Source organism: Theobroma cacao, chromosome 1, assembly GCF_053813885.1.
Source record: "Theobroma cacao isolate CCN51 chromosome 1, ASM5381388v1, whole genome shotgun sequence".
In the NCBI taxonomy this organism is placed as follows: domain Eukaryota; kingdom Viridiplantae; phylum Streptophyta; class Magnoliopsida; order Malvales; family Malvaceae; genus Theobroma; species Theobroma cacao.
Window position 1 is genome coordinate 38827716 of NC_142639.1, and position 14593 is coordinate 38842308.

At 34.0% G+C, this 14593-nt stretch overlaps 4 protein-coding genes and 1 long non-coding RNA gene across 6 annotated transcripts; 2 read left to right on the forward strand and 3 right to left on the reverse strand.

Moving 5' to 3' along the window:
• Positions 1-229: 229 nt before the first annotated feature.
• On the reverse strand, positions 230-848 carry LOC18613936 (Calcium-binding EF-hand family protein). Its single transcript, XM_007051425.3, has one exon. It carries the CDS (start codon positions 717-719, stop codon positions 339-341), a length of 381 nt encoding a protein of 126 aa, XP_007051487.3. The 5' UTR covers positions 720-848; the 3' UTR covers positions 230-338.
• Positions 849-2237: 1389 nt separating this feature from the next.
• LOC108663810 (uncharacterized) lies at positions 2238-3616 on the forward strand. Its single transcript, XR_001929897.2, has 2 exons — positions 2238-2933; positions 3133-3616. It is a non-coding gene; the product is annotated as an uncharacterized LOC108663810 (long non-coding RNA).
• A 1239-nt stretch (positions 3617-4855) lies between these two features.
• LOC18613938 (protein yippee-like At4g27745) lies at positions 4856-5801 on the reverse strand. Its single transcript, XM_007051427.3, has 2 exons — positions 5519-5801; positions 4856-5361 (listed from the first exon to the last, which is right to left on the reverse strand). Exons 1-2 carry the CDS (start codon positions 5612-5614, stop codon positions 5134-5136), a joined length of 324 nt encoding a protein of 107 aa, XP_007051489.3. The 5' UTR covers positions 5615-5801; the 3' UTR covers positions 4856-5133.
• Positions 5802-7497: 1696 nt separating this feature from the next.
• On the forward strand, positions 7498-9367 carry LOC18613939 (DNA-directed RNA polymerase III subunit RPC10). The gene is made up of 3 exons (XM_007051428.3): positions 7498-7792; positions 7886-7979; positions 9097-9367. The coding sequence occupies exons 1-3, from the start codon at positions 7679-7681 to the stop codon at positions 9225-9227; spliced, it is 339 nt and encodes a 112-aa protein (XP_007051490.2). The 5' UTR covers positions 7498-7678; the 3' UTR covers positions 9228-9367.
• Positions 9368-9759: 392 nt separating this feature from the next.
• LOC18613940 (putative serine/threonine-protein kinase WNK10) lies at positions 9760-13430 on the reverse strand. 2 transcript variants are annotated; one of them, XM_018123519.2, is made up of 7 exons: positions 12586-13430; positions 12339-12376; positions 12037-12264; positions 11733-11953; positions 11491-11648; positions 10970-11384; positions 9760-10883 (listed from the first exon to the last, which is right to left on the reverse strand). In XM_018123519.2, the coding sequence occupies exons 1-7, from the start codon at positions 12691-12693 to the stop codon at positions 10033-10035; spliced, it is 2019 nt and encodes a 672-aa protein (XP_017979008.2). In that variant the 5' UTR covers positions 12694-13430; the 3' UTR covers positions 9760-10032. The 2 variants fall into 2 exon arrangements, with proteins under 2 accessions (XP_017979008.2, XP_088662246.1); XM_088806120.1 differs by lacking the exon at positions 12339-12376 and having other exon boundaries at positions 12586-13429.
• Between the last annotated feature and the right edge of the window lie 1163 nt (positions 13431-14593).

The window sequence follows — 14593 nt, forward strand, 5'->3', positions numbered from 1 at the left end:
AGAAATCACCATCAAGGAACCAGAGGTGTCTGTGGTTATGTGGAATTATGAAGTGAATGGTTTAATTAATACATAGATCGTGATAAGGTGCCTTATGAACATGGTTTCTCTTTTCCGGGGACTTGCCTACAAGTTTGAATTCGGTATTTAGTCCTGCAAGTTAAGATTTGGTAAGAAAGTCTTGGCGTTTTCTGTACCCAGTACCCACCTATAACTCTGAACGTATAGACCATCAAGTTTTTTGATCAATAATCATTTTCCATTAACAATAAACCTTGCCGTACAATAAGATAAATAGAATGTCTTAATGCACCAAAAAGGAATACAAAAAAAAAGGGTCAAGCGGAGGATTTCCTTAGCTCCTGATCAATCGCCTTCTGAAGCCAAGTCTCAGCGTCCTCCATCATTCCAGGGCTAAGCCTCACCATCAGGATGCAGAACTCGGTCTGATTCAGTGCCCCATCTCCGTCAAGGTCACCTTCTCGAACCATCCCGTCCGCTTCGTCTTTGCTCATCCCTTCCATGCCTAAAAGTGCAGAGTTTCTCCTCAGACTCTCTGGCGTTATCAACCCTCTTTCCTGGTCAGCTAGAAGCCGAAACCCTCCACATAACTCAGACACAAAAGCTTCCACGTCGAGCTTTTCTGCCATCACAGGTAACAAATCCTCGTACTGGCTTGTTGTTGTCGAAGGTGTTCCGTTAATTCCCTTGTTTTCCATTGTGTTGGGTTGCTGAAAGAAGCTTGTTCTGCTCTGGGGTCAAAAACAAAAACAAAATAGAGGGACAAGGATAGCTTAAAGGTGCGCACTGTGGACTTCGCACCGAGGGAGCGATTTATATAAGGACCAGCGCATAGCCTTTATGAGCATGCAAAAGTTTCATCGCTTGCTATTGTTTCTATTTGATTGTGTGACGTGACACTCGAAAATCCTTTTGGCCCCAAAAGGACTGCAACAATCAAGCGTCTAAAATCGATTTCATCTCTCATCCTATTAAAATGGACGGTTTGATTCGTAATGATGAGAAGATCTTTTTCCATTTTATGGTGGAGTATTCGCTTTATATCAAGTCCTAGTGGGTATTATTATTAGTACGATTTTCTTTTTTTTTTTTTCTCTTTGGGTTTATATTTTTATTCTCAACTTAACAGTTTCGAGGAAGGTGCATATGTAGGGAGAATGGGGGATGCGGTGGATAGACGTAATCCTCTTTGACAGAAAGAATTGCTTAAATTGTCCGGTGTTGGCTTTCTATGAAGGTTCCTATTCTCTATCTCTCTCTTCAATTAGATATATACTTGGATTCTTGCAATTTGTTGTTAGGCCCAACAGTCCATCAATCATATTATCTGCCGTCCAATTTTTTCACTTATTCCTAACGAAACAAATGATTTCTAAACCCTGCCCTAATCTCAGCTTTCCTCACACTTTTCACATGGAGCCTCCAACTACCATGTGTTCTGGTCCCTCTGCCTGTTATGCTCACCCCTTATGTTGCTTTTCTTTCCTTTCAATAAAATTTCAATTTGATTTTGCCTTTGGCTAAAATACCTCTATCTCTCTAAATTTTGTCCATAATTTCATTTCATGGCATTCGAAATAGATAGTTTGTTTCCAATGTGTAAACAACATTAACAATAAATGTAAAATATTTGAAATGCCCTTGCATAAAAAAGATGAATACAAGAACATATTAATAACTCTTTAGAAAATTTGATCAAACACTTTTAAATCTTATAACTCAAGAATGTCAAGTTTTCATAATAAGTTTCCAAACTCAAATCTTTAAATCAAATATGAGTTTATGGTTTTAAAGCTCATAAACAAATAAGAAAAATTAACTAAACAACTCAATCTTCGTTTTCTCTTTTCACCTTTCGGCGACACTTTTGAGTCACCTACCAATAATACCAATAATCAAACATAGGTTTATAGTTTCTCTTCATAAATTGACTCTAAGTTGGGATATCAAAAATCAACAACAAATCTGAAACATTTCAGCAATAAAATTTAGATTTTGAAGGAGTTTTAGCTTATTGTTGGTTAAAAAACACTAAACTCTCTTATTTCTCTTATGAAAGAAGGGTAAAATTATCCCTACCACATTATTAAAATAATGAAAACATTAACAATTATTTAACAACAGATTTATGTGTCTAATGAAAGATTTTATTTTAAATATTAATTGATCTGTGAGCAAAACTTATGAAAGTAGTATATTTTATCGGTTATCTTTTCATCACTTTATTGGTCTTTTTAGGGATATTTTTGTTTTTAATCTTTCTTCATGCCGTCCAAGGAAAGATAATACATATTTCAATACAACAAGACTTTGTTGTATTTGATATTTGATAAAAATCGTCAGAATATCGTCATCATGACGTCGATTATATGATTGGAAAAAGAAAATCAATGAAATTGGAGGGGATCATTCTCCGTAGAGAAAAGACAAAAACAATTTAAAGTTGGCAAGTACAGAAAGCCAAAGGAAGTTTCTCATTTATTTTCCGGGGTCTCTTGACAAAGCCCTGTCTAGTTGGTCTCTCAGGACAGTTATAAAATGGGGGAGGGGTCATATCTCTTTCAATATACGTTTATTATGGTGAGTGACCACTCTGTCTCCTGGCGCATGCCTCCCCATGTCCTACAGACATGAAAGCTTTAGGGTATGTTGTTTCCCTTTCTTTTTAAGATAGTTTGTCCCATGATTTTGGGCAGTTAAGCTTCATCTACAATGGTTATTAAATCAATATTAGTTTTAGCCGTTTTTAAAGCCGAAGCTCTCGCCTCCTCTCCTTGGTGACAAAGGATACAAGGTACAAGCTTCATGTCTGAAAATTATCTTGCCATCAAACCAATTCTTTGACATTAGTTCCTAGCATTATTGGGCAGACATGTAGGGAAAAAGTAGTCTGTTGGCATTGTTGGTGACTGGTGAGTAGTTACGTTTCTCAGTAATGATAGTAATTTGCTTGCCCATTCTTAACTTATTGCAATGAATTGAGTTAACTAATACCAGTAATGCATTATTGGTGCTGCTTTTTTCTGTTGCTTTTGGATTTTCTAGATTGAAATTTTCCTTCTTTAACATCTTTTCCACCTAATTCTTATAGCTTTTCCCAACCCAATGCAGCTGTCCACAAGGCAAATCAATTGCTGCAGAAGCTGGTAGCCAGGGTAATGCTTCATCACGTGAGAAGCCAAATCCTTGTTGATTCCCACACTGCAGTACATTAAAAAAAAAAAAAAAAAAGAGGCGAGCAGATCTCTCAAAAACACAGGACTTAACCTACTTATTTTTTTCGATGATGTGATCACCAAGGGACACAAGGTTTCCAACATATTGCACTTACTGTATACATGTTGCCAAACCGAATCCGTCATTGAAGAAAACTGCATGGTCAATCCCTGCTCTGCTAACTGCCTTGGAAAGATTTACTATAAATTAAAAATCATTGATTTTAGTTGATGTTTAAGCTCTAACAACAGCAATTTACCTTAACAAAGTAGTTGCTTCAAGTTCACTTTCGGGCGAGAAGCTATTAAGCTTAGAGATGTAAATGAGTAGAGTACTCGTTATTTTTTAAGTATTCAATCCAAAATCGTTTAATTATCAAGATTTCAAATCCTATTAAAATCAATATAAAATTGTGAAACACTATCCAAAACTAAATTTTAATAATGAATTCGTTCATTATTAGAATCTAGATCTATTTAAGTTGGCAATTTTGACAAAGATTTAGAGTGTTTCACATATTTCTATGAGGTCAATTTGCACTATAGTTCAACTAATATAAATTATGAAAAGGTAGGTTGATTGAAATGATAAAGCTTGAGTTAAGGTAAGTCAAATCTTACAAAATTTAAAATCTAAGTTCAAGAAATTTACCTTACACGTTTTTTAAAAATATTACCCTAATCTGTTCCATAACCGAATATAACGTATCCAAACTTTACTTTATCAAGTTGAGTACTTACGAGTACCTATACAAAATCTAAATTCAAGAAATTTACCTGACATGTTTTTTAAAAACATTATCCTAATCCGTCTCATAACCGAATATAATGTATTCAAATCCTACATTATCAAGTTGGTTATCTACAAGTACCTATATAATCATAACTCTTAGTTAATTCTTTAATTTTGGAGATGGTTAATTGGTATAACCTGCTATTTGAATAGAAAAGGGGGAGACATTTTCCGCCCCTCATTCATGAGAGTCCCATCTAATAGCAGGAATAGTTAGTGGGATGGGAATCTATTTTCAAACTTAAAGAAAATCTAGCAAATCCCAGCGTCGAGATGGATTGTATTTTCTAAACATTACAAGCTATGGGGATAGTCTTTTGGTCCTTGCTTAAAGAAGGTTCTATGCTAAACAACTGAGCATGAGAATAAACAAAAAATAGCAATAATATTCCAAATGTGAAGTAGATCTGGTTAAGCAAGGATGCTTTGCGCTTCATTATTCCCTTATTTTGCTGTAAAAAGGATATAGATTACTGCAACATAGCTGCAACCAATAAATGATCTCAGAGTAACTTGCCTTCGTCAGAGTTGAATAAAAACTAATAAGAAAGGGTTCTTTCCACGAAATCAACTGCGGTGGAGCTGCTTAATTGTTAATAGTGTTCAGCTTAAGTTCATCTTATTTTCTTTCATCCTATTTTGCACCTGTCTCTGCAACTGAGGGCTGCCTGGCGATGCTGAATTGCACAGTATCTTTTTTGTGTGATAAATGTACACTACTTTTAAGTGAAGAAAGTTTCCTTTCTTTTACTTTTATTTTTTATTTTTTGAAAGGCTGAGAATTTATTGTTATAAAAGATCTCCAAATGGAGAGCAAGGTCTCCAGTTACTTGCTTGAAAACAAAAAGAATTCCCAGCAGTGAGGATTGGCAGAACTCAGAATTCCTTTCTTTTACTTGGGTAACCAGGAATCTGAAATCAAGCTTAAGGACCAGCATATAAGATAAGAACACAGAGAAGGTAAGGCATTGACCGCCCTTTTTCGATGCTTGTTGAACATTAACACCATAAACATTCAATGGAAAAGAATTTCCTGTACAGAAATGAACAGCTGAAAAACATCAAATGACTTGCATCAACAACAATACTAGAAAAATCCAGGGGCTACCAACTCTCCTTGGCAATCTTCAATCTTTCCAACACAATTTTGCCTTCCTTGTACTTCTGTAATTCCTCATAAGCTTTTATGTACCTCCAACCCAACAACTCTCCACAATCAGAGCAGTAAACATCTGTCACAGTATGGAGACCGGTCATAAGCTGCCGATCCTCCTCTGGACCATCAACAACGTTTTGAACATGGGTAAACAGGAATGCCCTGCCATGGCTTGCCTACCCCAAATCAAACAGGTTCATAACTTTTGGAATTCAGAATCGAACAAAGCAAGTTTTAAATGAACATTGATCATCATTGCAGAGATTATCAAATTCAATTTTACATGTAGGAAAGGCCACAAATATTGAAGAAATAATCAAAAATTAAATTCACCTGAAAGATTTTAGAAATAATATCATCGTGACGGCATATCATGTTTCCACACTTGTAACAATTGTATAGCCTTGGCCCTATCATCCAGTCCGCCATTGAAGAATATGCAGCTCGCTTTACTGCTCTATGATACTAATTGCTAAAAGATTAATGTTCACTCATTAGAAATGGAGTAAACAAAAGGTATTGATAAAGACAAGATTGGCAGGTGAGCCTTTTTTTTTTTTTAATTAGTTCTAGATTTCTATAAGAAGAGAAGCACTAAACGGTAACCTAACATTTAGATTTTTATTTTTGGTGTAAAGGAAAAAGGATTTGTTTTTCCATAATTATCTAAAAAGTAGGTCTTGGTAATGGTTATTGCTTGTTGACTAAGTCACTTGTTCTCCATTAGTATCAAGAAAATATAGATATAAAGGAAAACAAAAAAAAAAATTAAACTTACCTTATGCTTATTTAAGCAAGACATAATTTAAGGGTTTTAATATTTTCTGTTTTACACTTTAAAAGTCGCAATGCATAATATAATTTATGAATTTAAATATTTATAAATACATAAAAATTAATATACATTATTAACGAATCGAATGTTATTACCTTATTAATAAATAAATTTTAAGTTTTGAATTTGAAAAATAGATACTTATAATTTTAAAAATATTTATGTTGAAAATTTTTTGAGATTTTATTTTGACTAAATACTCAAATAAGTCTTGAACTATATCAAGAAAGTTAATTTAGCTCACACCATTTTATTACGTTTAAATAAGTTCTTGAATTTTTATTTTGAATCAAATACACTCCTCTTACTAACTGCTGACTAACTTTCATTAGTTAACAGTACAGTCAGTAATTTTTAATGTCATGTTATTTGTCATATGGCATGTTGACGTGTTATCTTGATGATGTTAATGCTATGTGACAGAAGACATGACATAAAAAATTATTGACTTGGGATTAGGTTTTTTCCTTTTCAAATGTCAAAAAATTACCGATTAGAAATTTCAAACAAAAAATTAAAAAAGTAATTGTTTCAAACTGATTACCATCATTTCTTAACTGATTATCATCTTTTGAAGCCATCATTACTAGCAAGAAAAACCTATTCAACTTTTTCAATTTGATTGAAGCTATTGTTACATGACTGAAAGTTAGATATAAAAAAATCTGAGAATACTCATAAACGATTTTGAGAAGAAGAAGAATAAACATAGAACACATAACATTTATAATATTGAAACACACAATGTTATTTCAAAATGTCAAATCCTTCTTTAGAATTTATAAAGGAAATTTGATGTTTTTCTTTTTCTTAAATTCTGTAAAAGAAAGCCAAATCTTTCTCTTTTCTTCCATAAAATCTGTAAAGAAATCTGATGCTCTTTTCGTCCCTTAAGTCTGATAGGGAAATTTGATGATATTGAATTTTATTTACTAACAATAATAAATTCTCTCCCCACATATTTAATAGTTTTTTAAAATTCAAAATTACCCCAAAACTATTTTTAAAAAAGGAAAAGGAATTTATAAATAGGGAGAGGACATTTTGATTATAAAATACATTGGGTTTAAGAAATGTTAAAGAAAATAAACCTTTTTTTCTGGCTTTAATTAGTTTTTTTTTAATTTTTTGTTTCAAATTTCTAATTAATAAACTTTGGACAATTAGATAAGTAAAAAAGAAAAAAAATCTAATTTCTAATTCATAATTTTTTATATCACATTATTTGTCATGTGACATTGACGTCATCAAGATGACACGTCAATGTGTCATAAGAAAGATTACATAAAATTTTCATAGTCGACGGTTAATATAAAGAGCTTATTTGATTTAAAATAAAAAATTAAGAATTTATTTTAAAAAATAAGAATTAAATTAACTTTTTGGATATAATTTGAAGACTTATTTACGTATTTATCTTTTTATATATATATATAGGATTAGCAAACATTATTCCAATTAATCCGAGATTTTCTTGAAGTCTTGAACAACCTTTTGCCCATAATAAACAGAGCCCAAAAACAGAGGGGTTAAACCACAAATAATACGAAAAATTCGGAACACTCTCTAGAAATTGAGCAACTCACTCAACTTAAACTTCAAAAGAAGAAGAAAAACGAATTAGGGTTTTCAAAGAACCCAATCAGTAACTAAAAAGAATGGAGTTTTGCCCAACTTGTGGTAACATGTTACAGTTCGAGTTGCCACACATGGGTCGGCCGTCGAGGTTCGTTTGCCCGACTTGTCCTTACGTTTGTCAACTCGAAAACAAGGTATTTTAGTGCGTAATGTCAAATTTTGTTTTTTGTTTTTTTTTTAAAAAAAGTTTGTTTGTTGAGTGATTTTGTGATGTGGTTTTTTAACAGGTTAAAATAAAGAGAAGGCAGCATCTTGTTAAGAAAGAAATAGAACCCGTTTTCAACAGTGATGATATGAAAATAGGCGGCGCTGAGACTGATGGTAAGTTAATTTTAGCACTGAAATTGGTTTTTTCTTTCTTTCTTATGATTTACTGAATGTTAGTGAAGATACTGTTATTTGATTTATTGATGTTAATCGAAAATCATGATTTTATCAGATTACTTTGCCTTTTGTTTTTCTGGTGTGGTTTATGCTTGTTGTCTGTGACCTTTGTGTGTTTATAAATTGGAATTTTTGGTGTTTATTGCATTTGTGAGAGAGATGTTCAACTAAAAGTTATGGGCAAAATTCTATATTCTTGTGTGATTATATGGAATGCATATGCAATTGTTGAATATATAATAGTACTCTTGATGTAATATAATTATCTATGGAAGACTCAGTTGTAGTCATGATTATTACAGTAAGAGGTCCGTGCTCTTAACCAGAGGATTCTGGAGCTAGATGTATAGTTAATTAAGGCAGCAGGTGGTGGTCATTGAACTGTCATTTGTTTTTCAAGTTTATGCTTCAAAGATGCTAAAGAAATAATTAGTACTAGCCAAGATGGTATATGATGGATGGAAAAAGTAGAAAGCTAAAATTCTATAAAATATGTTTAGTTAGGTGGCAAGAGAAATGACCTAAAAGTTGAAAAATCATCTTGTTCAACAAAAAGACCATTAAGTGAAATCACTAGAACTGTAATTAGATTGCACGTTAAGGTTTTAAAAGAAAGTGTATTTTTTATAGTCCAGGAATGAGGAAACTGATTTTGTACAATTGACTTCACGTAGTTCTTTTAACTTTTTTCTATTGTCTAAACTATCATGTAATGATCTCTTGTTGTTGGAGCAGAAGGTTTGTAAAATTGGTCAGTTGAGTTAGGCTGAACTAAGCCACATTCATCTTCTAGGCATTTGGAAACTTAACTGTGAATTCTGTGCTTCTTTAATTAAGTTAGTGTCTTAAGTTTTAAATTTCTATGATAAAACATCATTAAGTAATTTGTTCTGTAGTTGTTCTCCCTGCTGGTTCTTGATTGCTAAATGATGAAGTCAATTCCGGTGGCAGATAAGATCGGACACTTTGCATACAGATCTCTCTTCTTGCTGATATGGTCATTGTTTTATTTTCTTGTCCTTCTCTTTTAAACCTTCTGTTTGTTTTTTGGCAGCAACATGCCCTGCCCCTAATTGCGGCTTTGGGAGGGCCTATTTCTCGCAGATACAGATCCGGTCAGCTGATGAGCCAGCAACAACATTCTATCAGTGCTTGCGCTGTGAAAAGAGGTGGCGTGAAGATTAAATTCATGTTATATTAGATGCATAGATACTATGATAGGCTTCAAATTTTGGGTTATATTTCAGCCGTAGTTTGTTTTTGAGAACCTGAGATGCCTTGATGACAATTACATTGGAGAAATTCTAAGTTGATTGTTTTCTTAATTCTTGGTTTAATTAGTCAGTTGGCATTTTGCCCCTGCAATTGACAAGGAAGATATGGCATCGGTGACTGTCAAAGCTGATCCCTTGCTTGAATTTGCATTGAGTCTGAGAGATCTGGCTTAAAAAGGTCAATCCATGTAGTCTCTGCACTATCATTGCAACTCAAACAAAATGCCTCAGCAGTAAAATCAATAATTAAAGTATCAAAACATGATGCTTGAAATTTTGCAAGCGTATGCTATTATTGGTAGTTTACTGGCTTTCTTCATTCTTTCCCTGGCTCAGGCACTTCCCATGAATTGCTGGGCCACCTACATCTTAAAAGTCACTATATCCATGTCTAACTCAGCCTGAAGATTTTAGAAAGTAAAGTCTGCATCTGATAGCCAAGCAAACAATAACCATGATAGCTAAGAACAGATAAGGCAGTGCTGTCAGCTGTTCTGCAAAATTATATACATTACAATTCCCAATCCCAAGAAAGACCAGAAAGTCAGGTTCTGAGCACAAAATTAGATCAAGAAGGATCACGACTACCCAAAAAAAAAGCCGCGTCCAATGCAAGAGGTTTAAATTGATATCATCACAATTTTTAAGAGGGAAAAAGTGACAAAACAAACAACAACGTAACATAACAATAAGAAGAAAATGATTCATGTTCTTAATCACTGATCAGCCAACTTTTTCTTTGCCATCCATCTCTTTTTGGTAGCCTCTAATGCCTCGTCCCTCATCCTTGAAAGCTCTTGGAACCAATTTTGATACTGTGCCTCAATTGCATCAAGCTCCAGCTTTAATTCAACATCCAGATCTTTGTCCACTGTTATCAGGGATGAGCAGCTACTTGGCAAGCACATAACATTTGATTCTCTGCTTAAATTGGGGAAGGAGAACCCTGAAGTCTTGACAAATCCATTTAATGGTATGCACTCTTCAGCACTGCTATCATTTCTTCTTGAGTTGCATTCATCATAATAAGTATCCTGAAGTTCTTGCTCAGAGATATATCCTCCTAAATCTTTAGAGATTCCATTTATATTCAAATCAGCAGCCTCAGACGATCTAGCATTCTTAGTGGAAGTCTCCTCAACCGGTATCTCTGAAACGACCGATGCATGTGACTCTTGATCTTCCAAAGAAGAATGATACTCGTTATGGAAACCATCTTGGGCTTGAATGACACCTCCTTGAAGGCTTGTATTTAGACCAGAGACAATGTCTTTCGCAAACATCACTGCAGGATCACTAGTTCGCACTGAATCCCATGGGCATGCCATTGAGTTTTTGCAGTTTCCGGAAACTGAAAACTCTCCACAGGGACTTGCCGTTCCAGTTGAGGGATAATCAAAGGAGGGCTTCCAACCAGGTAGAAGTTTCATTATCAAGTGATCAATAAACTCAGCTATGAAGGCAACATCATGATCTGTTAACTCTAGTTGTTCAACCATCTCAGCTGCAACTGAGAGTGCGGTATCGGTATCAAGGTAAAAGACAAAATGTATGTTTCTTACTCGACCTGCAAGTATAGCGGTTAACTTCTGTGTTATTATAATACTGTGATCAGGAAGCAACTCAATGTTTCAAGGTACTACAAGCACTTACCACAAGAATCAGCAATACGCAAGGTCAATGAAACTGAGTTATCATCATCTTTTTTTCCTCTCAACCTGAATTCATTGTTCTTGTGCATTCTCTGGAACTCCAAAACCGGAAGCTGAAGACTCTCACTATTGCTTCCAGTGCACATGCTTACGGAAAGCTGCTTATAGTCAGTATCAATGTCCATGGACAAAGGTCCTGATGCAGGTAAATTTGCAGGTACATTTATTGCTTTCAAACTTGGGTTGGGTAGTTGCAGGGGATCTCGGATTGGTTCCTTTGGGTTCTCTACTTTAAGAAATGGATCATCCAAAAGCTCCTTTGCAGACAATCTCTCAGATGCTGGAACCAGACATTTCTCGATGAATTCCTTTATTTGTGGATCAACCACCTTACTCAGGGAAGCAGGTTTAATGCCCTGAATCCAATTCACCAAAATATAAAAAAAGGTCACAAAAAGCAAGTCCAAAATGAAAAAAGCCCTGTTCATAATGTGATAATAAGCAGTTGAGAGAAGTACTTACGGAGATAACTTTCTTATAGATCTGTGCTGGATTTTTGCATTCGTTATATGGATACTCAAAAGTAACCATCTCTAGCATACACATTCCAAAGGAGTATACATCTATCAGTTCATTATATTCCTCTTCATAGAGCTCCGGAGCCATAAATTCGGGGGTACCTGATGAAAAATAAAAACAAATTAAAGATACTTATTAACTTGGCTAAATCTGATGCAGCATTTTGACAATAACAATTCTTTTACCAATAACACTCCGAGCAGTTGACTGCTGCATGACAATTGCCAAGCCAAGGTCACCAATTCTAATTTCTCCATTATTCCCATTAATAAAGATATTGTCACACTTTAAATCCCTATGAATAATAGGGGGGACATGACTGTGAAGATACACTAGGCCTCGAAGAATCTGCCTTGCCCAGTTCTTTATGGCCTTCATATCAACGTTTTTATGCTTCTTTCGATATCTGATAACGAAATGATACAAATTACTTCATACAGAACCGCATTGATAAAAAAGAACAAAGTTAAACAATCAACAAGTGCCTACATCCTGAGACTCCCAGATGTGAACAGCTCAGTTATCATGTTAACAGTTTTCTTCTTGTCATCCACCCATGAATCGTATAACTTGATGATATTTTCATTTTTCAATGATCTCAAGAGATGAACTTCAGAATACAATTTTTCCAAATCTTCTGGCGACCGCAGGACATCATCGATCCTTACTTGGTTCCAAGCAACTTCTATTCCATCAACTTCATCAAATGCCCTATAACTGCAACATTGTAAACAAATCATTAAATACTGTATCCAAGTTGTTGCTAAGACCCGAGAAGATAAAAACCATACACTGTCTTGAATGCACCCTTGCCCAAGACTTCATCAAACTGTTACATAGAAAAAATAAAAAAACATTAACATTTTTTTAAATATTCCATTATATTCTTGAGGGAAAAAAAGGCATAGCTCAATTATTAGTAGCCCAAATCTTTGTCTTAAATGTCAAAGATTTTACATCAAAATGTAACTTTATGTTATCTCAACTATTGCATTTGTGAATACAGTAATATTGGAATAAGTAAAAATAGATCCATACCCGAACGTAACGACCCGTAGGATCTCTTTCTACGAAATCGGGCTCTGCTTCAGAAGTATCAACCATTCCATCATTCGAAGGCAATACCAATCCTGACCCAGAATTCATTTCTGCTAAGAACCAAACAGCTACCAAAAAGACAAGGAAAAATTTGTATATGTTCTTCGTTTTTCAAATTTTAAAAATGGTTTTTTTTTCTAGGGGTGTGCAGAGGGAGGGGGACAAAGAGAGTGGACTAAGCAATCAAAGAGATGAAAGCGATGGCCGTTAAAGGACAAGGCTGTGAAAGAAACGACGACGTTGTTGTTGTTGTTTTTGTTGTTGATGATGGTGCTCAGAGAAGGCTTCGGAGGCAATGGAGAAAGAATCGAATGCCCACCGCGAACGGAATCGGCATTCGAGTACGGCGACGACAACAGCGTCGTTGGGAGGCAATGAACTGCGTTTACAATTCATAACCCCAAGTGCCTTGTCTCGCAACCCCCTCATTTCTTTACACCAAACCCAGCTTCTCCAATACCATTTTATCTCTCAAACCAAATTCTCTTAAAAAAAAAAACAAGACCCAAAGAAAAATAATAAAAATAATAATAGATAGGGAGGGTGCGATTTGGGGTTTTTTTTCTTTTTTTTGAACGGATGTGAAAGAAAAAAAAAAGAACAGAAAAGAAAAGGGGATTGTGGTGATAACAGGGAGAAGAAAAGAGGTTGAAAGACAGCTGTTGGAGTGGATGATAGTATGGGAATGCGAAAGAGAAGCTTTGAACAAACACTTGTACGGGTTGAATTTCAAAGGAAACCTTGTAACTAACGTTAACACTTATTTTCTGTTGGTACAACTCATAGCACTTTTTTTGTTTTCAACTCCCTTTTAGCCTTGTGACTTGCTTTTGATCAAGCGGTTGAAAGTTAATGTTTTGCCGCGCCGCCTGTTCTGCTTTTCTGTTGTTTTTTTTTGTTCGTGCGTAATTGTAGCCAACGGCCTTCGTTTTGTCTCGCGATAAAACCGTACCGTTTTAAGCTGTCTATTTTAAGCGCTCGTGGGCCGTGGGTATATACGGCTTGCAAGATCCTGTTTTTGGAATCCATTTTTATTCAAAATCCTTTTTTTTTTTTAAGAAATTTACTTTGTTAATTGGTCAAAGTAACATAAGAAGTCCGTATATTTAAGCGTTTTTTTAATTTAATTCATCTATTTAAAATCATAATATTTTAAATTTTTAATTTTAAAATTTATTTTAATTTTTAATATATTTTTAAATGAATTGTTACGGTGTTGACGTCAATGCTGCTGTGATATCATATATTGACATGAAATATGAAATGAGTTTAAGTTGTTGACATGACAATACCACGTCACATTTTGAGTTTGAGTTGCCGATGTAGCAATACTTCAAGTTCGAATTACTTATTTTTTCTGAAAGTTCAAGTTTGAGTTGCTAGCATGATAGTAAACCGTCGCTCATGGGCTATGGGTATATATAATTGCAAGATCTTGTTTTTAGAATCCATTTTTGATTCAAAATCTTTTTTTTTATAAAAAATCAATTTGTTAATTAGCTTCTGAATTCAATTAAATTCAAGGAAAAGGACTGTGAGAGTAATAACAATATTATTATTATTATTATTATAAATATCATTAAACTTGAGTTGGTCTTTTTCTTATAAAATTACATAAATATTTTATGGTTGATCTAAATCATATACTAGTAATCATCTATTATTAGACACAAGGACTTATATTAAATTATTTTTGAAAATATGCATGAAGATCATTTAGAACTTCATCATTTTCTTCTCTATTATTTACGATAAATTTAAGATCCATTTGGTAATCGAAAAATGATTTATTGAAAAACAATTTTTTCTGTGTAAAATGTTTTATAGGAAAATTTATTGTTTTCTGTTGTTTGAATAAACTATCGAAAACACTTTTTATTGTTTAGATCATTTTATGAAAAATATTTTTCATCGTAGTGGAGTTATTTAAGTGTTAAAATAATAAATA

What these genes read in the sequence shown, in the direction of transcription:
- LOC18613936 (XM_007051425.3), bottom strand. Translation starts at nt 719, where the DNA reads ATGGAAAACAAGGGAATTAACGGAACACCTTCGACAACAACAAGCCAG.
- LOC18613938 (XM_007051427.3), bottom strand. Translation starts at nt 5,614, where the DNA reads ATGGCGGACTGGATGATAGGGCCAAGGCTATACAATTGTTACAAGTGT. An exon ending in TTATTTCTAAAATCTTTCAG is followed by an intron (nt 5,362 to 5,518) that starts GTGAATTTAATT and finishes GATTTGGGGTAG; the next exon opens with GCAAGCCATGGCAGGGCATT.
- LOC18613939 (XM_007051428.3), top strand. Translation starts at nt 7,679, where the DNA reads ATGGAGTTTTGCCCAACTTGTGGTAACATGTTACAGTTCGAGTTGCCA. An exon ending in TTTGTCAACTCGAAAACAAG is followed by an intron (nt 7,793 to 7,885) that starts GTATTTTAGTGC and finishes GTTTTTTAACAG; the next exon opens with GTTAAAATAAAGAGAAGGCA. An exon ending in AGGCGGCGCTGAGACTGATG is followed by an intron (nt 7,980 to 9,096) that starts GTAAGTTAATTT and finishes GTTTTTTGGCAG; the next exon opens with CAACATGCCCTGCCCCTAAT.
- LOC18613940 (XM_018123519.2), bottom strand. Translation starts at nt 12,693, where the DNA reads ATGAATTCTGGGTCAGGATTGGTATTGCCTTCGAATGATGGAATGGTT. An exon ending in AACTGCTCGGAGTGTTATTG is followed by an intron (nt 11,649 to 11,732) that starts GTAAAAGAATTG and finishes ATTTTTCATCAG; the next exon opens with GTACCCCCGAATTTATGGCT. An exon ending in GCGTATTGCTGATTCTTGTG is followed by an intron (nt 10,884 to 10,969) that starts GTAAGTGCTTGT and finishes CTATACTTGCAG; the next exon opens with GTCGAGTAAGAAACATACAT.